This window comes from Saimiri boliviensis, chromosome 17, assembly GCF_048565385.1.
Source record: "Saimiri boliviensis isolate mSaiBol1 chromosome 17, mSaiBol1.pri, whole genome shotgun sequence".
Lineage (NCBI taxonomy): Eukaryota > Metazoa > Chordata > Mammalia > Primates > Cebidae > Saimiri > Saimiri boliviensis.
In genome coordinates this window covers 39,732,667-39,756,521 of record NC_133465.1, presented here as the reverse complement: position 1 = coordinate 39,756,521, position 23,855 = coordinate 39,732,667, and the positions used below count along the sequence as shown (strand labels likewise).

Here is a 23,855-nt window from a genome sequence, read left to right as displayed (position 1 = left end):
GAATTCACCCAAGCTACCTCTGAGACTAAGGAATATGGTTTCTTGTGCTTTGCAGAGGCAAATAGATGTGTTTATACACAAATTTACAGAAATACAATGCCTTGCTTGTTATAAAGAAGAGAGGGAAAATATAACTGTACATCTGTATGTAACTTCCCAGTAGCTGTCCGTCTGGGAGGGGAAGGTAAACGAAGCCACGGTCCTCAGCAGGAACACAGAATGATGCTGTGTCATATTTCACAGCGTTGCTGTACCACTTGGAGAAATAGGCTCCTGTCTCACTTTACAGCTAGAAAAAGTGCAGACTGTTCTTAAGGCTAATGCAGAACTGAGAGGAACTGAAAGATCATCTCAGGTAACAGAATTGGGCACTTATGATTAGAAGAATGGACTTAGGATCAAGCAGCTACTTAGTGGCAGAGTCAGAGAAGTAAGGTGACTGTCTAAGGTCACTCAGTGCATAGCTGGAGTCAGAGACCCGGGTTCTCTTCCCTGGACCAACCATGCAACCGAAAGCAGGTTCTTTAACCTCTCAAGATTTCGGTTCCGTGAATATAAAATGAGGCGAATGAGTGCCAGCTCACAAGCTTATTGTGGGGACCGGCTGTGATCAGGACCGAAGCACAATGCCTGAGATGCAGTACATGCTCAATAAATTACAGCTGATGGTGGAAGTCCTTTTATTTCACTGTGGTTATGCTAATATACCTTATCTTCAAGGGCTTTGGACTAGATGAGTTCCAAGGTGAACCTTAGAACTTAGTTATTAGCTAGCCAATAGCTGACTTGTACAGCACTTTATGGCTTAAAAAGCCCTATCACAGAAGAATTTTCTTTGCATTGCACAATTACCCTATAATATATAGAGAACCTGCATAAGCCCCATTTTCCAGTTTAAAAGACCCAAAAAGGCAAAGCGATTTACTGAATTCTGCCTTTTCCAAGATCACACAGCTAGTAAGTGGCAGAGAGGAGTGTTGAAGTCAGATCTTCTAAGTCACAATGTTGCCCTCTGTCTGGTGGCCCAAGTGTCCAACTCTTAGGCCACTGTCCTTCCCCTTAGTGTGTGTGTTTGTTCCTGCTTCCCCACAGCTCCCCTTCCAGGCCAGGCCAACAATTGCTCTTGGAGTCTGCCTCTCACCAGCCAATCCAATAATCATGAATAATCATGAGAGTAACCCTACTATTGCCCTTTTACTGCGAAGATGGGGATAGATTTATAGAGACTGACTCTGGCTGGTATTTGGGAACAGATAATTACCTTCACTTACTATATCCTAGGCTGCTTTGGCTAAATATTTACTGCCCAGAATTCTGCCCTTTCCAGCCAATTCTGAACACGAGCATGCCACAGGCAACTAAGTGGCATATTTCATTTGGGGCAACCATAAATCTAAAGCTTCCACCAGAAATGATGCAAAAAATTAATGGAACATGAAATCAAGTAAATGGAATTGAGTACAGTAATTAGTTCATATTTTAATCCTCAGGTCTGTTTATTATCTGTCAACTGGCGAGCAATTAAGTCGGTACCATTGAAATGATTAGCTTTGTTTCAGCAGAAGTTTATCGATATGTCAGAGCAAATGAATCCGGGGGTTTTAAACGGCTTTATTTTGAATTGTAGAGCAGCACATCCATGGAGCGGCTAGACATCTAATGATTTAATTTAGCAATATTATTATCTAGATTACTTATATTTAATATTACAGAACTGTTCTGGAGGGTTATTGGGGAATGTGGGCGGGGGAGATTTAAACTGCACAAAAGCATTGCTTCTGTTCTAAGGTTCTCGATGCAATAGTATGATTGCCTTTTCGTATTGAGACCTAAGCGGAATGTTTAAGATATTATATTTTTTGGCCAGGCATGGTGGCTCATGCCTGTAATCCCAGCACTTTGGGAGGCTGAGGTGGGCAGATCACAAGGTCAGGAGTTCAAGACCAGCCTGACCAACATGGTGAAACCTTGTCTCTACTAAAAATACAAAAACTGCTGGGCGTGGTGGTGCACACCTGTAACCCCAGCTATTCAGGAAGCTGAGGCAGCAGAATCACTCAAACTCGGAGGCGGAGGTCACAGGGAGACGGGATTCTGCCACTGCACTCTAGCCTGGGTGACAGAGCGAGACTCCGTCTCAAAAAAAAAAAGAAAAAAAAAGATGATATTTTAGCCTTCCAATCTTTAATTCTCAGATTTATCTCAGTTGGGCACTATTACGGCTTGCTCTCACATTGGTGGTCTTTTCTCAGGGGGGATTTGGTGATTTCTAGATCTGTTTCTTCATGGATGCTCACCATGGCTTGTGTTTTGTAAAACAATCTGCCAATGTCTTTGCCATTTTAAGGCTGACTATAAATGCCCTGTGATGGGGCTGTGCTCACAAATGCAGGAAATCTGATTCTCAGGCTCTATTTGCTCTATGAGGTGACTAAACCAGGGGACCTAAAAAGGTTTTTTGAATCCAGGGATTCAAAAATTAAAAATCCCCAATTAAGAGTCAGGCAACTTGGGTTCTGGTCCTAATTCTGTGGCTAAATCTCAGTGACCTTGGGCAGGTCTCTTGCCCTTTCTGACGTTTGTTATTTTTCCTTTGTACACAGAGCAAGTGCACTGGAAGAGATGGCCTCAAAAGTTCCTCCCTCTGACACTGTCACTTTAGAGGGAGACTTGGAGTAGCTTTGTCCTTTCCAAGTTCAGGTCTCTGTCTTGAAGTGAGAGATGTGACCTTTCACGGAACCTCTACAAATTTTCATGAACTGTTGATCATATCAGAGTCACGATGAATATAGGTCATTCTTACTGAACACTTTCTTTTCCAATTGATTTTATTCCTTCGGCATTGGAAATGAGTTAAAAAAAAAAAAACACAGCTGGTTCACGGAAGCGTTGTGAGCGATACTCATCCCTCGAACTGCAGTGTCATTGGCTACCAAATAAACGAAGGCCTCGTTCCACACTTGCAAAATGATAATAGCCATGGTCTCCATGGTGACCGGTCTGAGGCAGGACCCTGATCAAATTCCAGTTAATGCCTGTCTTTAATATCGTCCTTTGTAATGTCACACTTCCCTCCTTGCTTTGGATGAAACATCAGCCGGGAGATGAGAGGCAAGGGGAGGAGGATGGTGGCAGTTACATGCCATCCTGGGGGTCCAGGTGAGAGTTATGATGCAGATTAGGCTGAAGTCGATGGGATAATGAGTTGATCGCAGGAGGCTGTCTTCTAATGCAACGTCCGCTCTCTCAGGCTGCACTAGTGACTAATACTGGCAGTTCAGGAACTGCTGACTTGATTGGGCTGCGCTTTCCCAGAAGTAATTATAAAAAATGTCCAGAGGGAGATCTTCTTCTCCTTGGATCAGAGTCACCATTTGCTTGCTGGTATCGCTGTAATGCACCTTGCCACCATCTGAGTTTCTGCCTGTTTTCTTTCCTTCTCGAAGGCTAGTTTGCTCACTCTAGGTGGGGCTGGCTCCTAGAATCTAGAACTTTGATGTCTAGCATGGGCAAAGCTCCCTAGTCTGATCCTAGGAGTAATTCCGGGGCTGAAATGAAGACTCTAAATGAATTTTTCTGGTACGCAGGCTCTCAATTGTTCCATTATTTCTCCCAGGTACACTAAACATTTTATTTACCTTGTATTTGTAATTTAACAGAAAAAAGTTAACATAATTTAACATAAAAAAGTTCTAGAACCTCTTAATATTGACAACTTTATTAGGTTTGCCGTTATGACTACAGAATTTAATTCATGATACATTGGGCATAGTTTAGGTACTTTGAAAGCTACAGTCTTAAATTATCTTCATTTACTCATTTGATCTCTGCTTAGCAATGCCTACCCAGTGCCCATTATGGGCATGGGGAGATAGTTGAAAAGTACAACCAACTCTGCGACTGTAGGGAGTTAACAGTCTGATTGGAAAGACAGGATCCTCTACTAGACTGGAGGCTCCTTAAAGGCAGGCACTATGGCCTATCAGTCTTCGAATTTCCCTACCAAGCTAGGGTCCAGAGCAGATGAGTAATCATTTGTATTGGGTTTATGGATAAACTGTGGGCTACATGAGGCAGTGTTCCGAATCAGAAGACCTGCATTAAGTCCAATCTTGGTTATGGATTGCCTGGATAATCTTGGGCCTTTGTTAACCCAAGAAGGTGGTAACATGGAGAGCAAACCTCCCTGAGGTTTAGTGGTCAAATGGGAGAATTTCTGTAACTGTGCTTTGGAATTTATTCGGAGTAAAAACCGAAGTCCATACAAAGTGCACGTAGAGAGGACCCCCGTGGTCTGCAGCAGCCCCTGGCCCTGCTGTGCCCTCTCTAACCTCCCGCCCCATCACTCCCATGTGTGCTCATGCTTCCTCCGCTCTTCCTTGCACACTCAACGCCCCCTCCCACTTCAGAACCATGGTACTGGTGATTGCCTCTGTCTGGGATGTCCTTTCCCAGGCATCATCTCCCTGGCAACTTCACCAATGTCATCTTCTCATTGAGGCACATACTGGCCACGCTATTTAAACTTGTAGCTCACTCCCACTCCTCAATCTCAGCTCTCTCTTATTTCGCTCTAGTTCTGTCTCTGTAGCATTTAGCATATTCTAAATTAACATGTAAATGTGCTCAGGGATTATGTTTATGATTTATTATCTGTTTACCTTCGCTAGACTGTAAGCACCTTACAGGTAGACATTTTTATTTGTTTTACTCACCGTAGCACATAATAGATACTCAATCAGTATTTGTTAACTGGATGAACGAATGAAGGTAAATGACAAAGCATGTAAACAGTGGCCAAGTGTTCGCAGTGAGATTCTGCAGTCACCTGTGGGTATGACTGGGTGAGTTCTAGATTGTGCTGCACGTTAATTAATTCAAGCCTGTGCCTTGTCCTTCCCCTGGCCCTTAAATCCCTCCAGAGTAGCGCTTAGTTGTTCAATTCTTTTGTTCCCTTTACCGCATTTAGGATAGGGCTAGATGGGTCCCTTCTAAATACATTTTAAATTTCTCAAAGCATATTTCTTTCCCAGAGAAATTCCAGGATACCTCTTAGTAGTAACTGCAAACTGAACCACTCTACTTCCTTTACAGTTTCTTTGCTTTTCTTTTTTAGATGGAGTCTCTCTCTCTGTAGCCCAGGCTGGAGTGCAGTGGCGCTATCTCGGCTCACTGCAACCTCCACCTCCCAGGTCCCGGTTCAAGCAATTCTCCTACCTCAGCCTCTCAAGTAGCTGAAAGTACAGGTACGAGCCACCATGTCCAGCTAATTTTTGTATTTTTCAGTAGAGACAGGGTTTCACCATGTTGGCCAGTCTGGTCTTGAACTCCTGACCTTGTGATCTGCCTGCCTTGGCCTCCCAAAGTGCAGGGAATACAGGCATGAGCCATCGCGCCCGGTCTTCTTTTACAGTTTCTAATGGAATGTAATGCTTTGGGTGGCCTCTATTAAAACGCTCCAACTTCAATTTAAATGGGGCTGTATATTTCCTGTATAGTCAGTGAATGCAACATACCTCAGAATTTCAGGGGGGAAAAAAAGCCTGTAAGATTTTTGTTCCTGGGACACAAATGGTTGACCGAGTTGTTGACTCAGTGATTTAATGACTCCTTCCACAAACACCACTTAAGCACTGACTGTATGTAAGGTACTGTGCTAGGTGCATGACATGCAAAGATGAATAGATCTTGTCCTTAAGAGTTTTACCAAGGTCATGTATTCCCTCATTCAGTAGATATTTATTGACTATCCTCATATCCAGACAATGTGTGAGGTGCTGGGAATACAGCAATGATCAATATAAAATTCCCGTCAACAGAGGACTGTGGTTCCCATAGAAGTGAGATTAAACAGTTACAAAACCCACAGTGATGGGCAATATAATCTAAAAAGGCCAAGTAGTAAATATTTTGACTTTCGCAAGCTGCTTATGGTCGGTCAGTCTCTCTCTTTTTAATAGCATCCTTTAAAAATGTAAACCATTCTTAGCTCCTAGGCTGGATTTGGCCCACAGGGGATGGTTTGTAAACCCCTGTAATAGATGAGTACACAGGATCTTCTGGAAGTCAAGAGGAGGCAGCAACTTCCTGTCTGGGAGGAGAGAAAGGGGCTTGGAAGCTATGATGGGGGACTGTGGCAGATGGGGGAAGGGAGGTGGGGCTGGCATTCAGAGTCGAGGGAACAGCTTTACCATGGCATATAAGTAGCACTCCTGTATGTACTGTCCATGTACCTGTTCTTAAACATCCCAATCCTCATTCCCTCTCAATCTCCAATTGTGCCAACGGAACACCAACAGAGCATCTCTACCAGGTCCTCTGAGCAGCAAAGTGCTAATTAGATTGCCTGAGAACCCCCTACAAGCTATTCAATACCTAATGGGGCCCTGGCTCTCAAGGATGTTCTCCTCAGCACTTTTCATACACTAGCACACTTCAGGACAATTTGATGTTAGTTGCGTATTCCTACAAATTTGTGTTGCTTTAGTGAAGCCAGTTTCTCAAGGATGCAAATAATTGATTCCTGGAAGAGGACAAGGCCTGCATTTTCTGTTGTTTAGTTTCAGTTGTTGGTTCTGAGATAATTGTTTTCTCTTTTCTCATTCAGAGCCACTGAGAGAGGGAGAGAAAGCCCCATATCTTACAGATGACTTTAATTCTCTCTTTTTAATTAAACACATCCTATCTACATCACCATAGCAACATCTATGGACTTTTCCCTCTCTCAGATGTGCTTTGAGCCGGATCAAAGATTCCAGAGGCTGAGATGTAGAAAGGTCAACGTGTTTCTACCTTGCCTTCAGAGGGAGCAGCAAGTGGGTCAGGTTGCACAGCTACTCACCCATTCTTTCCTTAATGTTATCCACTGAGAGCTATTTCATAATCCCCTTCTGGAATAAGCCTCGAATATAATCCACATTATGTGATAATGTCAATATACACATTCCTCGATAGACTTTGCATGTCTGTGGGCAGAAGCTGCCCTCTGGCCCATGCCTAGCTCAGAGCCTATCACACAGCAGAAGCACGAGAGTCATGTGATGAGTGGATGAAATTAACAGGAGGAACTGGCTGTAGATTTTGCATGAAGCAGCTAATACAGTTCTCGGCGTACCCCTCTGCCCCCTTGGAAAGAACTTAAAAGGATTTTTAAATGAACTTGTCCAATTTATCCCAAAGAAGAAAGATTCTTCTTGTCTAGTCCCACTACTTCAATGGAATCCAAGGCATGATTCTTTTCAAATATTTTTTGTCTGGCTAATGTATTTGCTTCTTTTCATAAATACCCTACGTTATACTGGACATTAATCTAACCATTTAGACATGATTAGCAAGCTAAGGGTCTTACTTATTAAAAACAGTTAATTTTTCCTTCTTCAAGAAATGGAGACATTTGAATCCCTGAATGTGCTCATTTATCACCAACCCCCAACAAGGAATCCAGGAGTTCTCTGTGTAGGACATAAGTAATTTTTGTAAAAATGCAGTTACTGACTGTGTCATACATCCACGCAGCTTTATAAAACAAGGTAAATGATTACCATCAATTACAATAACCTCACTAGACAAGACTGCAATTAATCTACAGCTCTTCAGATAACGACTGTTGCGCTGTGCCAAGGAAAATGCCTGGCATTAATTGACTTATCACGATCAGCAATGATAGATAGGGCAGATGGCAATGGGATTATTCACTGTCAACAAAATAAACACATGCTTTCTTGCCAGAAGTATCTACTTGGGTCCTCTCGAAGGACAGCCAAAAATAGAGGCCAAAGGTGGCTTTAAAGGTGGCACAAAATAAAAATTAAGTTAACCAGAGTCACGCAATCTACCCACATAATAAGCCTGCACATGTATACTTTAATCTATAATAAAAGCTGAAATTCATTTTTTAAAAAAGTTAACCTTCAGGGTGAGATATATTGACTTTTACTGAGGTGAATCCTAAGTAGAACACAATTGAAGGAAATATCTATAAGAAAATCATGGATTGGCGTGGTGGCTTATGCCTGTAATCTCAGCCCTTTGGGAGGTCAAGGTGAGTGGATCACTTGGGGTCAGGAGTTCAATACCAGCCTGGCCAACATGGTGAAGCCCCAACTCTACTTAAAAAATATAAAAAATTAGCCAGGCTTGGTGGCATGCACCTGTAATCCCAGCTACTAGAGAGGCTGAGGCAGGAGAATCGACTGAACCCGGGAGGCGGAGGTTACAGTGAACTGAGATCATGCCACTGCACTTCAGCCTGGGTGACACAGCAAGATTAAATCCACCCCTCCCCCCCTAAAAATTTTATGAATTGTGTAGAATTTCAGTATCAGAACATACATTAAAACTGACAGTTTCCACTGCTCATTCGGATGTGAGTCACTTTTAAGGAGTCACCAAGTTCTGTTTAAGGCTTAATAATTCCAGTAATGGAGCTGGGTGCAGTGAATCACACCTATAATCCTAGCAATTTGGGAGGCCAAGACAAAAGAATTTCTTGAGCCAAGGAGTTAGAGGTTACAGTGAACTGTGATGGTGCCACTGTACTTCAGCCTAGGTAACAGAGTGAGCAGAGTGAGACCATTTCTCTCAAAAAAAAAAAAAATTCCAGTACTAGGAAGTCACAATTTTTAGAGGCAAACTCATTTCATCATTAGAACACACACATAGCTGAATTCCCTTTTTCTGTAGCTTCTACCTACCGGCCCTAGGTGTTTTCCCTCATGCTACCTAGAAGATGCCAAACTCTTCTTGCTCACTGAATTCTTAAATGAGATCTCAAAGGTCATGTTTTTCCCACTACTTTGCATATAACATTGTTCTGAGGACTTCAAACTTCTGGTCTCTTGCACCTAAACCCATACAGTTCATCTATGTGGGTTGACATTGAGTGGGTTGGAAACAAATGTGATATGATGAATTCAGTCTATCCAGGGCAAGGTATAATTAATTATACCTATGCTGAAGCCAGTGCTCAAGCCTACCTTGGAACACTGGATGTGTGCATGTGACCACCCTACTTGGGAAGCTATTCTCCAAGTCTCACCCATCTATATAGCACCCCAGCCTTGCCAATTCCAGGGGACAATGACCAATGTGTGCTCCTTCCCCTTCTTTTTTGCAGTATAATTTCATTAAGTCCCCTTTGGGTAGAAAACTGGGATAATTCAGGCAGTTTCACCTAAAATTGGCACAGTGGTCGCTAACCAAAATCTCTTGGGGGAAGTTTTACAAATGTGCAAACTTGGACCCTATTCCCTGAGACTCTGATTCAGTTGTTTTGGGGAAGGAATGAGAGGAAAATATTTGACCAGGCTTCCCAGTTAATCGTGATTTGCAACCCTGTTTACATGCTTTCTTTACTCAATGCTTTCTTCATTGGGAACATACAATAATGTCCAAATGTGGAAGTGCTTCACAAGCCTAGTATGAAAATTCTTTTGGAGCACCTGATACCTGTGGACTGAGGTAGGTCTAGGAAAATGTATACACTAAGAGATCAAATTTCTATGTTTCCCTTAAGGGTTTTGGAAGCACTCATTTACTCTAAAATCGTGCTTCATGTATAAGTTACAAAGGACCCTTATCACATACTAAAGAAATGAGTGACACTAAAGAATAATACAATGCAAGAATTTTAGCCTAGTAAACATCTATATGTTTTCCATCATTCACTTAACAGATACTTATACTCTGAGGCAGTGTTGTGATAGGTGCTAGAATATCATAGAATATGGGGGAGAAAAAGAAATAATAGCAACCAAAAAAAATGAGCAAGTAAGCCAATAGATAAAATAATTACAAATCTTAAAATAACTTATTAAGAGGAGTTCATCTAATTTTGAATATTCTCTAATTCAGACTGGAAGTACCCAGTCATGCTCATATTGTGAGTTTTGGTCCTGCTTTCATTATATTTCTTCTTGTACTCTAGTTCAGAATCGGCAACTTGGGAGCCTTGCATTACAATGCATTTGGCAGACATCCCTAATCAATCCTAGCATTTTTTTCCCCTACAGATCCAGGAGAGAGACCCATACTGTAGCTCAACCCTATTGTCTATGCAGGCATTATTAATAGATCACAGATAAAATGCTAGATGAAATCTTTATGCAGCTTCTCTAGCACACACTACCCTGACATGCCTCAGGGCTTTTGCTCACGCTAGCCCTCATTTCCTGCTTTATCATTGTTGTCTATCAATCATTGAATACTTTCAGTAGGCTTACATCTGGATTCTCACTTAATTTTTAAAATAACCTCTAAAGATGTCTAAACTGTGCCTTAGAAGGCCCAAGTAACATCCGAAGATCACACAATGTGTATCAAAGCAAGACTACAAAACTCAGGTCATTGGATTCCAAAGCTGATGATCTTACAATTGCTCATTATTGCCTCTCTTTATAGCCCAGTTCAAAGGGTGCCTTCTGTGTGAAGCTTCTCCTGACCCCTTCAAGCAAAATTTGTCCCTTCTTCCCTTGAGTTTTCCAGGGCCTTTGTACGTCTCCATTACAGCATGACATTATACTTTAATGACTTGAGTATAGCACTCCTTGAGCTTCTCTGTGGTAGGAATTTTTTTTTTTTTTTTTAAATCTCTGTATCCCTGGTAACTAGCTGAGTGCCTAGGCAGGCTCTTAGTGATGCATTTTGAATGCACATTAAAATCTGGCTGCTGGACTCATTAAGATTGCAGGTCTATTTCTTAGTGCTTGGTCTTAACACACTAAAAACAAGGCCAGATTTATACACGACTTTTAAAAAAATAAAAAGGCCACATGTGATACATATTTTTGTAATTTCAAAGCCTTCCTGACATCAGTTATTGAGGACTGTTAAGCAGAAACCTAGTTACAGGGCATTTGGCATCTAAGGACCCCTGATCCCCGGTTCATAAACACCCTCCAGTGTAATGGAGGTAAAACAGATCAAATTAACTGCACCCTGCTTGTGAAGTGTCACACCACAGATGACAACTGTTTACACTGTAGCTCTTGTCCAATAAATGAAACTGTGGTTGGGCTCTCTGCTGTGGCCTGAGTTCTGCCTGGGTTGACGGTGGCACACAGTGACATTTCCATTTTGCAGAAACTCAGGCAAACTATTTAGTTGCCTGACACTTATTTCACAGTGTGTTATAGTTTTATGCAAATATGACTCATTATATTCAAAAGAAAAGTGATGGAATCTGTGTTTTCATACGTGACACATGAGAGGCCGATCACCCTGGTAGGCATGAGTAAAGATGTATTATATATATAAGGTGAGGGTTTGGGGTTGAAATAACACTCTAGAAATATCATCGCGCATGAGTCTCAAGAGAGCTGCACCCATGTCCTAGAAGGAAAGAGCCAGTTTCATTACAGCCTTCCCTGGGCAATACTAGAAGCTTGTTACTGACTTTCATGTCAATCTGCAAAAGACAGATGGAGAAAGAAGGCATGGGCCTTCTCACATCATAGATTAGAGAGAATCTTTCCCTTTGTTATGTTATCCCATCTTGGATATAAACAAGCACCCAATCTTATAAGTTGACATTTAACCTTAGTACTTTGACAGACTAACGTACCTCTCCAGAGAAGGCCTGTCCATTGAGGAGGTGCTCCGACCCTTGGCTGTCCTCACTCCCAAAGTGTAGCCGGATCTCCTCCAGCCGGTGGCTGTATGTCATGGGGCCTCCAGATATGTTGACCAAGTGCTCCTTGTCCAGGCGAAGGGATACGTGTCTTCCAGTATTGTACATGGTCCCACTGACCTGCAAGGCAACCAGCAACAGGTCAAGAAAGGCCCTCCTTCTTCTATGCCTCCCCAAACCCAGCATGGTGCTTGGATCAACACCTTTAGCTTCCTCTTGATGGGAAGATGGGCTAATTCCACATATGGAGTAGGGAGTGGCAGCTGCCACAGAAGGTATACGTGGGATCTATGGTAATTTCTGTGAGGCATAAACCACATTATCCCTTAGGAATTTGAGGTAAGAATTCAAAGGAGACTTTTCACCAATTGTGACTAATGTTTTGTACATTGGATCTTATGAAAAATGGAACCAACCTAAATGCCCATCAAAGATAGACGGGATAAAGAAAATGTGGCACATACACACCATGGAATACTATGCAGCCATAAAAAAGGATGAGTTCATGTTCTTTGCAGAGACATGGATGAAGCTGGAAGACATCATTCTCAGCAAAGTAACACAAGAACAGAAAAACAAACATCACATGTTCTCCCTTATAAGTGGGAGTCCAACAATGAGAACAATGGACACAGGGAGGGGAACATCACAAGCTGGGGCCTGTCTCGGGGTGGGAGGATAGCGGAGGGACAGCATTAGGAGAAATACCTAATGCAGATGATGGTTTGGTGGGGTGCAGCCAACCACCATGGTATGTATATACCTATGTAACAAACCCACACATTCTGCACATGTACCCCAGAACTTAAAGTATAATGATTTAAAAAAATGAACTTGTGCTTCTTACTATATGTATTTGGAATGTAAAGATACTGCAAGAGTTCTAAAGCTACAAGAAATTGGAGAAAGCATTTAGTAAGGGGTGAGATACTAAGAAGGCCAAATGAGACAGGCAAGAGAAAATGAGTGAATAGAAGCAGACCCTAATGGGAGACCGAAAGCCTGGGTCTGAATTCTCAAGTGCCCTGTCTGGTGTGTCTCGGTAGGTCCTTTTCCTGCCCTGCAACCAGACAACGTTCGGAATCCTCACAGCTTGTGGGCCTCAGTGTTAAACTAAAGGGATTCACTCAAGCTTCCAATGTCTTTGATTCCCAGACATACTCCTTATTCCTGATTCCATCTCGCTTCAGCCTCTCCAAGCTTGGCATCCCTTTTCCTTCTTTCCTTCCTTGCTGGACTTGATGTTCAGCTTCATTTTCCTGACTGTGACCTTAGCACTTTCCAACCACAATTGATTCTAGAACACTCGTTCCCACTGAAACTCAACTTTCTTACTCTCTTGGGTGGACTTAGCTCTGGGGGTAGAATCTAGACTCTAGATTCTACCCCCAGAGCTAAGGAGAGATTTTGACTGAGTCTAGGAGTGTTTCTAGGTTATGGGATGCTGAACTACTTGGATTTTCTTCCTGTTTACTCTGACTTCTTTGGGCCAAGCCTTCAGCCCTAGTGATTTCCTGGAAGGCTTCTGTAACTTCTGATACCTTCAATAGACATGGTTTTCATATATATGCTCTATAGCACTCTCCTTTACCTGTCCCCTCCTACCTTTCTGACACTGGTATTGTGAATGATTAGCTCTTGGGTTGTTCACTGTTGCAGAGATCACATCGCTCACCAAATACTCCAGTGACTCACTTTGTTTGCTGCCACCTTACTGTAGAATGAAGCCCATGTGACTGGCGGGGGCCATGGGCTGGGAGGGGTCACGGCAAGTGTCACTTCCAGGCTGAAACAGTGGATTCCCCACACTCCCCTTCCCCTGGTACATTGACCAGTGGCATTATATGGGAATGGAAATGTGGTACAGCGACTGCGTGGAGCTCATGTCAGCCTGGGCTCCTAGAGATGATGTGCAGTTTACAAAAATGGCAGGAATTCTTCCCCTCCCCGTGACTACGCTCCTGACTATGTGACTTTGTAGCTGCTCTCATCCAGATAAGAGGCTACTTCTCTACCTCACATCTGGGCAGGCCTTGTCACTTACTTTGGCCAACAGCGTGTGGTGCATACAACGTACTAGTCCGGAGAGTAGACTTGAGGCCATGCATGCTTCTTCACTTCCTCCTGGAGCTGTGAACTACCATGTAAATGAGGCTGGGCTAGCCTGCAGGAGATGGGACAACGGTGAGGAGAGCCATCCCAGAGAGGCCGTCCTAGGCTGGCTCCTCTGTGGCTGATTCACTAGCTGACTGGCCCAGCCGAGATCGGCTTAGCCTGGCCTAGATCAGAAATGTCCACGGACCCATCGGCTTGGAGCTAAATAATTATTTAAGTCTCTACATTTTGGGGTGGTTTGTTATGCAGCAAGAGTGAACTGATAAACACGAAGCCAGTCATCTCTCTCCTGTGAATCTGGAACTATCAACAAAAACTCTCTGGATAATCTCTGTTGAGTTCCTGAACTGCAAGGTCACGTGGGTCCCAACCATACTGTTAAGGAGAGAAAGGCAGACCAGAGAGAGGGGACTGAGGCCGAGGTACCAATGGCGACAGAGGAGAACTCACACTAGGGAAGGAATGGAGAGAATATTAATTCCAGATATCTCTGTATCTCTTTGTTCTAGTTCCTTCAAGAGGCCGGAACTCTACTTTCGAATACTCTACATCTTACCAATAGATTTTTTTTTTAATCTCCAGTTTTCTTTTCCTTACAACCAAATGATCCCTGCCAATGACATCCCTCCTGTTCTCTAGCCTCAAATAAATGTATATTTAGTTAGTGTGAGATAATCAGAACTTGTCTTCTTTTCATTTCCTGTAACTTCCTTTTCAGTACAATAGTTCACGACAGGTTTGTGTTTGACATGACTTCCATGTCTAAATATAACTTATTTTTCTAATTAGTAAGATAATACATAGGCATTATTATATGGTTCAAAAGATATAGGTCAGCTCAGGAAAGAAAAATCAGCCACAATTTCACAGTTAACCAGTAATCACCAATAATATTTTGACATACAGATATACTTTTCACACTCCTACCTATAGATAGACCCAGATTTTAATGAGATCATTTTATATATGTGCATTATAAATGCATAATAAAGGACTTTTCATTTGCATCTATGTGTATTATATAAGACTTTATACGTTATTTTCACAAACATACGTATTTCCATGTCATTAACTATTCTTTAGCAATATCACTTTGAAATTTCTACCTCATATTCCCTTGTAAAAATATATAGCTGATTGTGGAATCTGTACATTCCTTTCGTGTTTTTATTATTGTAAAAAATAATCTGTAATAAGCATCCTTACGGATAAATCTTTTCAATAATCTAGAGATATTTCATTATGCAAATCCTAGGTCAAATAGTGTACACATTATTACAGCACTTACTACGTACTGTGGCATCCATCTGCTGTGGGGACTAGATCCCACAGAGCAGGGCTGGAGCTCTGTAATTCCCTTCAAATGACATTAAGCACAGAAGCATGGAATTCAATCCAGTAACATTCCGTGGTAGGAAAGGCAACAAAAAACACCTCTCTGAGTTCCTACGGCATGCATGCTCTGTGCCATTGGGCAAGTATCTTGGGCTTCCTAGCACTTCTAGAAATTCTTTCATCTATGTCTAATGTGCCCATGAAAATTCTTGCCCATCGAATCAAGGCACTGACTATATTTTACGCTTGCCTGAATTTTCCCAGGACTTGGGAAACACACTGGTACCAGCAGGTGGAAAAATCAGGGGCCCTGGAGTCAAAAGATTCTCAGTCTGCCTCTTGTTAGTCATGTGACCTTGGGTGGCTTACTTAATTTCTTGAAGCTCCAGTTTTCTTAACCATAAAGATAACAGAATTTTCTCTATGAAAATGATAGACAAAAAAGCTATAAGGCATATTGAAAACAAATAGCAAAATGACAAAGTCTCTTCTTATCAGTAATTACTTTAAATGTAAATGGATTCCACTTGTACGCTGTATCTAAAGTAGTCAAAATCATAGAAACAGAAAGTAGAATTGTGATTGCCAGGGACTGAGGGAGGGAGGAAGAGAGAGTGTTTAATGAGTATAAAGTTTCAGTTTTGCAAAATAAAAAGAGTTCTGGAAACAGATGGTGGTGATGGTTGTCCAACGATATGAATGTACTTAACACCATTGAACTGTACACTTAAAATGCTTAACATGGTAAACTGTATGTCATAGGTATTTTACAACGATAAAAGGTTGGTAAAAATTGCCCTCATGATAATTAAATAATAGATGCAATGTTCACACATGTTTATTCTCTTCCTTCCCTTACCCTTGGCTATTATGGCATGGGCGCCTAGGTGATATTGAAGGATTCTCATTGATCTATTTTCCCCATTCTTCCCCAATTCCCAGAGCCCGGTGGAATATACTGTTCCTTGCTAAATGTCATAATGAAGAACTGGAGCTGACTTGTGCCTTGTGGTGATTCACTGGCCTTTCATTTTGGATTTTAAGGTGCTAGATGTGAGGAGAATGCAAGATCATCCTGAAGGCCACAAAGTAAACCCCTAATCAGAAGGAGCAATATACCAGTGTGCCTTCCAGTTTTTCCCTCCCACTTCCAGACCCCTTCTGCACACATGGCTCTGTCTTCATTGATTCATTCAATTGTTCAATTACACAGGAAAAAAAAAAAAAACACAAAAACATTCAATGACCTTAACTGTGTGCTAGGAGCTGGAGCTGGGGATAGCGTGGCTGTGAACAAAGCCAGGACCTCTCTGTGCCATCCTGGAGCTCAAACTCCATTATAGAGAGACCTGAATGGGGCATAAAATTATGGACAGTGCATAACTGCTATTATTTTCCTATTCGTTCTTACAATTAAATGCAACACCCCCTTATCTCCACTCTTCCCCTAGACACCGAAATAACATTTAATTTGTATTAATCAAAAAAAGCTGTGTAGCCAGGGTATGGTTTGTTGCACTTTAATTTAAAAATAAAGGTTTGACGACGTTATGTATGATATCTAAGGGTACATCTGCACTATAGTAATTAACATTGCAGCAGTGTCATTTTATCTCGAATGCTAATTACCTTGTTTTCAATGAACGACTTTGGTGCACAGCATGTTGGAAAAAGTTGTATTATGCAGAACAGGAAACAAAGCAGAATGGAGAAGCCGAAGCTGCAGGGGATATCCAGGTTGCCTCTGGCTGCCTACAGTTCTTTTGCTTTATCTTAATTTACTGCAAAATAAGGTGCTAGATGTGTGTGATGTCCATTTTACCAGCAACGGAAGTAAGTGGGGGCTGGTGGAGGTTCAGTGACTTATCCAGAATCACAGTGGCAGGTTGTAAACCCAGGTCTTCTGATTCCAAGACTAATGATCCTGATGTAAGCAAATGCAAGTATCCTTGCTCATTTCAGAGAAAAAATATGTTGGGGGGGTCAGGCATGGTGGCTCACACCTGTCACCCTAGCATTTGGGGAGGTCGAGACAGGTGGATCACCTGAGGTCAGGGGCTCTAGACCAGCTTGGCCAACATGGCGAAACCTCATCTCTACTAAAAATACAATTAGCTGGGTGTGGTGGTGGGTACCTATAATCCCAGCTACTGGGAAGGCTGAGGCAGGAGAATTGCTTGAACCCAGGAGGTAGAGGTTGCAGTGAGCTGAGATCAGGCCACTGCACTGTAGCCTGGGTGAAAGAGTGAGACTCCATCTCAAAATAAATAAAATAAAAGATAAAACAAATAAATAAAAATAAAAAACATATGTTGGGGATTTTCATTTATTCTCCAGTCTGCATATGCAGATCTTAGGCAGTTCAGAAAAAGTGGGATCTTCTTTTATTATTTATTTATTTATTTTTAGGATATTCCTAACGCCCAAAAGTGGGGTCTTTTTTAGGAAAAGAGAGGACTATAAGTGGAAACTAGGCCGCTGAGGTTCATCCCAGGAGGAGGCCTGGAGAAACCTGAAGGTCAAGGAAGTCCCTCAGTTTCCTCACCCGCAGAATGTATGCTGGTTTGAGACTGGTTGGAGCTAGATAAATTGAGGGCAGCAGGTAATAGGTACTCCACAGATATGCCTGTCCAGGTTGTATGCCAATCAACATTATCTTGATAGCCTGAGACCATCTAGAAGCAATATGTTCTTTTGCAAAGTAAAAATTTTATGACTGGTGTATTTATTTTGCAAAATTAGATGTCCTGGCATAGCAAACACAGTGCTTTGCAGCAGTCTGTGATTCAGGGCCTCTAATAAATGGGGTCATCTTTTTTCATTCTGGTGACACCATCCTGTTAGAGGGAAATAAATTTGGTCCCTACATTTTTAAGGTAAGAAAAATTTTCCTTCTTTGAAAGTCAGCCACAATCCTGTTCGTAATAGATGGCACATCTTTGTTTGAACCCTTACTGGGTGTCACTGAGGGTGGCAAGTTCTGAACCTGAACTTTCGCTGTCAATCATCACAATTTCTCCCTCACCAAACCCGGCACCAAACATGGTGTGGGACTTGACACCATTTGCTTATTCTCAGTGGGAAGATATTAGGCTAGACCGTCGTATGGACGGCAGGCCTCCCACAGGGCATACCTGTCTTTCCTGGCTTCTGCGGCACTTTCCATAGAAGCAAACAGCCATCAGTGGGGGGCCAGAACTTGCCCTCAGCTATCTTTGGCTCTAAAGCCTATGCTTTTAACCACTGGAAATTGTTAGATGGTGCAGCAAATTTTTTTTTTTTTTCCAAGACTGAGTCTCATTCTGTTGCCCATACTTGAGTGCAGTAGTGCAATCTCGGCTCACTGCAACCACCCCCTCCTGGGTTCAAGTGATTTTCCCACCACAGCCTCCCGAGTAGGTGAGATTATAGGCACCCACCATCATGCCTGGCTAATTTTTGTATTTTTGTAGAGACAAGGTTTCACCATGTTGACCAGGCTGGTCTTGAACTCCTGACCTCAGGTGATCCGCCCACCTTGGCCTCCCAAAGTGCTAGGATTACTGGTGTGAGCCTTCATGCCCAGTGCAGCTGATTATTTAACAATGTAATATTTACAGTATTTTTCTTCAAGAGGTGGGTTGAGAGTGTGGGAGCCTCACAGTAGTTTGGAGTTCAGGATGTTTAGGATTACTTACTGTTTACTTAGGGTTCTCTAGAGAAACAGAATTGTGTGTGTGTGTGTGTGTGTGTGTGTGTGTACATATATATGCATACACACATGTAAGACAACACACACATGCACACACACATAAAATAAAGAGATTTATTTTAAGAATTGTCTCAGGGTTGGAGAGAGATCCAAGATGGCTGATCACTAGCAGCTTGGGATTGTAGCTCCCAGTGAAAGTACAGAGAATGAGAGGACGCCACACTTTCAGATGAATTCTTGTTGTTCACACACCAGGAGATTCCCAGCGGAGAAACCCCATGGGTCACCAGCACGACTCTTGTGACCGGTAATAGGAACCTTGCGTCTCCCAGCTTCAGGTATCTCTTGATGTTCCTTAGTTTATGACAGCATAACTCCAGTCTTCACATGGCATTCTCGTGTGTGTGCATGCACGCGCGTGTGTCCAAATGTCTCGTTTATAAAGATACCAGTCCTATCGAATTAAAGGCATGTGCTACTCCAGCATGACCACATCTTAATTGATTATAACAACTCTGTTTGCAAATAAAGTCACATTCTTAGGTACTGGTGGTTAAGGAGTTCAATATTTGAATTCAGGGGATCAGAGAATACAATCTCTCCTGTAACAGGCAATTATGCAATCATATTAGTGTTTTTACCCAAGAGTTTTGGCTTCTTCTCTAGGTCTGTTCCTATTACCGGTCAAAACTCCGAGGCAGTTTTGCCGGTGCCTCGGAGCGTCGGTTCTCAGTGCAGAGTCAGAAAAGCACCATCAATCTTAACGCCGCTGTTTTAGTCGGCCCAATGGGTTGCTCAGATTTCGACGCTGAGAATCAATAAGTTGGACGTCCACTCAGAAACCCAATTACAAAGACAGTAATTATAAAGACCACAGATGGATAAATCTACAACGAAGGGAAGAAAACAGCCCAAAAAGCCCAAGATCAGAACACCTCTCCCTCAGCAGGGGATCACAGTTCCTCATCAGCAACGGAACAAGGCCTGATGGAGAATGAGTGAGTTCCAATTACAGAAGCAGGCTTCAAAACGTGGATAATAAGAAACTTCTGTGAGTTAAAATAACTTGTTCTAACCCAATCCAAAGAAACTAAGAATTTTGAAAAAAGGTTTGATGAAATGTTAACAAGAATACACAATTTAGAGAGGAATATAAGTGAATTGATGGAGCTGAAAAACACGAGAACTTCGTGAAGTATGCACAAGTTTTAACAGCCAAACTGATCAAGCAGAAGAAAGGATATCAGAGGTCGAAGACCAACTCAATGAAATAAAACAAGAAGACAAGATTAGAGAAAAAAGGATAAAAAGGAACGAGCAAAGTCTCCAAGAAATGTGGGACTATGTGAAAAGACCTAATCTACATTTGATAGGTGTACCTGAATGTGACAAAGAGAATGAATCCAAGCTGGAAAATACGCTTCAGGATATTATTCAGGAAAACTTTGCCAACCTAGCAAGGCAGGACAATATTCAACTCTAGGTAATACAGAGAACACCACAAAGATATTCCTCAAGAAGACCAACCCCAAGGCACATAATCGTCAGATTCACCAGGGTTGAAATGAAGGAGAAAATACTAAGGGCAGCCAGAGAGAAAGGTCAGGTTACCCACAAAGGGAAGCCTATCAGACTCACAGCAGATCTCTCAGCAGAAACCCTACAAGCCAGAAGAGAGTGGGAACCAATATTCAACATCCTTAAAGAAAAGAACTTTCAACCAAGAATTTCACATCCAGCCAAACTAAGCTTCATAAGTGAAGGAAAAATAGTTTTTTGTGAACAAGCAAGCACTCAGAGATTTCATCACCACCAGGCCTGCTTTACAAGAGCTTCTGAAAGAACCACTACACATACAAAGGAACAAACAGTATCAGCCTTTCTAAAAAATACCAAAAAGTAAAGAGCATCAATATAATGAAGAATTTACATCAACTAATGTGCCTAAAACCCATCTGTATGCTGCCTCCAGACACATCTCACATGCAAGGATACACAAAGACTCAAAACAAAGGGATGGAGAAAGATTTACCAACCAAACGGAGAGCAAAAATAAATAAATAAGCAAAAAGCAGAAGTTACAAATTTTGCCTCTGATAAAATAGTCTTTAAAGCAACAAAGATCGAAAGAAGCAAAAAAGGACAGTATATAATGATAAAAGGATCAATGCAACAACAAGAAGAGCTAAAGATCCTAAATATATACGCACCCAGTACAGGAATACCTAGATATACAAGACTTATAAAGAGACTTAGACTCCTACATAATAATAGTGGGAGACTTCAACATTAATATTAGACAGATCAATGAGATAGAAAATAAACAACGATATCCAGGACTTGAACTCAGATCTGGCACAAGCAAACTTAATTAACATTTATGGAACTCTCCACTTTAAATACACAAAATATACACTCTTATCAGTACCACATCATATCAACTTACAAGTTTAAATGAAATATTGGTTGGCTCCTTGTTTGTTATTTTCTTCCCTCATTTTTTTTTTCATGTCTCCATTATTAAGCACAATTATAGGCATACCCATATTTAGACTGCATTCTAGCCCAGGCAATAAAGCAATACCCCATTCTCTCTCCCTCTTCCTCTTTCTCTTTCTTCCTCTTCTTTATTCTTTTTTTTATTATTATTCTTTTTTTTCTTTCTCTCTTTCTAAAAAAAAAAAAATTGTCTCATCTGATTATAGACATTGGCAAGTTCAAAAGCTGCAGGGTGGGCCGGCAGGCTGGAGACAAGAGCTGATGCCGCCGCTTTCCACTGAAGGTTCCGTGCTGCAGAACGGAACCTTGTTCAAGGAGGTCAGTCTTTTCGATCTCTTGAGGCCTTCCACTGAATGGATGAGGCCCATCAGCCTTATGCAGGACCATCTGCTTTACTCAAATTCCACTGATTTAAATGTTTATCTCATCCATAGACACTCTCACAGAAATATCCCAATTAATGTTTGACCAAATATTTGAGAGCCATGGCCCAGCCAAGTTAACATGTAAATTAACCACTACACTTATTTTCAAATTCTATTTGCCTTCTTTATTACATCTGTTCAAATAGCTGTTAACCACATAGTTGTTCTGATATCACACATGAAGGGTTATATATGTAATACAAATATGTGTGTATATGCATGTATATATTACATAGATACATTATCTACATATGTATATACTTAGATATACACATGTGCATTATATATAATACAAACATATACATTTTATGTGTATTTTTTATTTCCTACATCATGTAATTTTAAAAGTCAGCTATATAAAGACTGTTTTCCAAATGTCAGTCACATGGAAGAAGAATCACTTTGAAAAAATGTACATCTGAATGACAGAACAATTATAAAAAAATTATTTAATTTTTCTCATTAAAGAACAAGGCAGGTTTATCCTTGAGTATAGATTAGACCTTGGAGATTACTTGGATGTAAATCCCTTATTGTTTTGGGTCTTAGATGTCATACAACCTCGTATTTTTAGATAAAAATGAGGAGGAGGTATATTTTTTATAAAGACCAATTCACAAAATACATGTGTCAAATGTCTTTGAGTTTAATGGAGATAGCTTTCTGCAATAAACATCCACCTATAAGCGTTAAGTTAGAGGAAATCTTACCTTCAGAAATTCCAAAAGATTCAGTTAGTAGCTACTTGCTTCATGTGACACAAAGATTATGTGAGGTTTTCTATATGTTCTCTCTAAAGGCAGTCTGACTTAGATCTCCTCTAATACAGTAAAAAATAATCCTCTGCAGCTTAAATGGAAATATCACCCTACAAATGGAGTAGCTGAGAGGAAAGAGAACGTCAGTCGGGTCGAAGGAAGAGATGGCTCATCTGACGTGTAAAGGGGCTACTTGAATTCTTCACACAGGAAAGGAAGGGTGGAGGACACCTATGAATTTGAAGGATTTACTGTGTCACGTGTTATACTACTTCTTAGATTAGAAAACCAGGCACAGGTAGGCTAAGAATTCTACTCAAAGATACAAAAGGAACAAGTGAGGGGACTGGAATTCAAGTCATCATGACCCAAAGCTCACGCGCTTCCCAGGATCTCAAAGAGCAGCTTCAAAGCCACTGTAGAGAGGGTGCACCCCCATTTCTCAGTGACCCTGTACATTTCAGAAACTTAATAATGTTCTTTTTATTTATTTACTATTCTATATGGAATTGGCACCCAGGCCCTGTTTACTGGCAGCACAGGAGCGCTGGCATTGTGGCCTTTGGGATTTGGAATACAGTCTTATTCAGCAGATTTTTTTTTTTTTTTAACCAACATGAATGAGCTTTAATCAACATATTTTCTTTTACCGTAACTATAAGAACATGTAATTATAAACATGCTGGGTGGCGATGGACCACGGCATCCCCGAGAGCGGCTTGACTGTGGTGTGCTCTGGGCTGTGTACTCACTCCCTTTCCATACACCATCTCATTTCACCCTCATACTGCCCAGGTGAGGAAGGCATTATCTCCATTCTACGTATGAGGAGATAGAAGCTCAAAGGGGTTAAACGACTTTACCTAAAGCACCACAGTCAGAAACTGGCAGTCCCAGAGTTCTAGCCCAGGCCTACCTGATGCACATTCTGCAGCTCTTTGAAAGAGAAGTCAGAAGTTGGCAGGAAGAGTGTTGGGAGATGAGGTAGTTTTTAAAAAGATTCTGGGGTTAGGGATCAACTCTTAATCAAAATACGAGGTCTGCCTGGATATGCCAGTTTGGGTTTAATGTGTCCAGACCTGGTCTAGACCCAGGGTGGCAGGACAATTTCAGTCCCCGCTTGCTGTGAGTCGAGAGATGGGTCATACCTGACTCTCCTAGTGTTGGCTGAGCAACTGAACTCATAATGCTGGAAGGTCACTCAGTGCTAAGAAGAGTTAGTGAAGAAGGTTCAACAGCCATGTCATGAATTACGTGATCTTTCTTTGCAACCGAAGTTTCCTGTTATATGTCTCTGGCCACGCTGCTGAAGTGTGGAATAGGCCTTCTTTGCAACGTAATTAGTGAGGCTGAGATTTAAGAACACTACTGAGTCTAGTTTTCGGCAAAGTAGCTCAAGAGATCAC

The 23,855-nt window shown here is 41.6% G+C and overlaps 1 protein-coding gene across 2 annotated transcripts in view; it reads right to left on the bottom strand.

The window, feature by feature from the left end:
• Window positions 1-23,855, bottom strand: part of CA10 (carbonic anhydrase 10) — a 538,401-nt gene that overhangs the window by 106,502 nt on the left and 408,044 nt on the right. For both annotated transcript variants that reach the window (XM_003931317.4, XM_074388566.1), the window contains exon 4: window positions 11,561-11,746. In XM_003931317.4, the coding sequence (XP_003931366.1) occupies window positions 11,561-11,746 (186 nt within the window). The remainder of the gene's footprint in view (window positions 1-11,560; window positions 11,747-23,855) is intronic.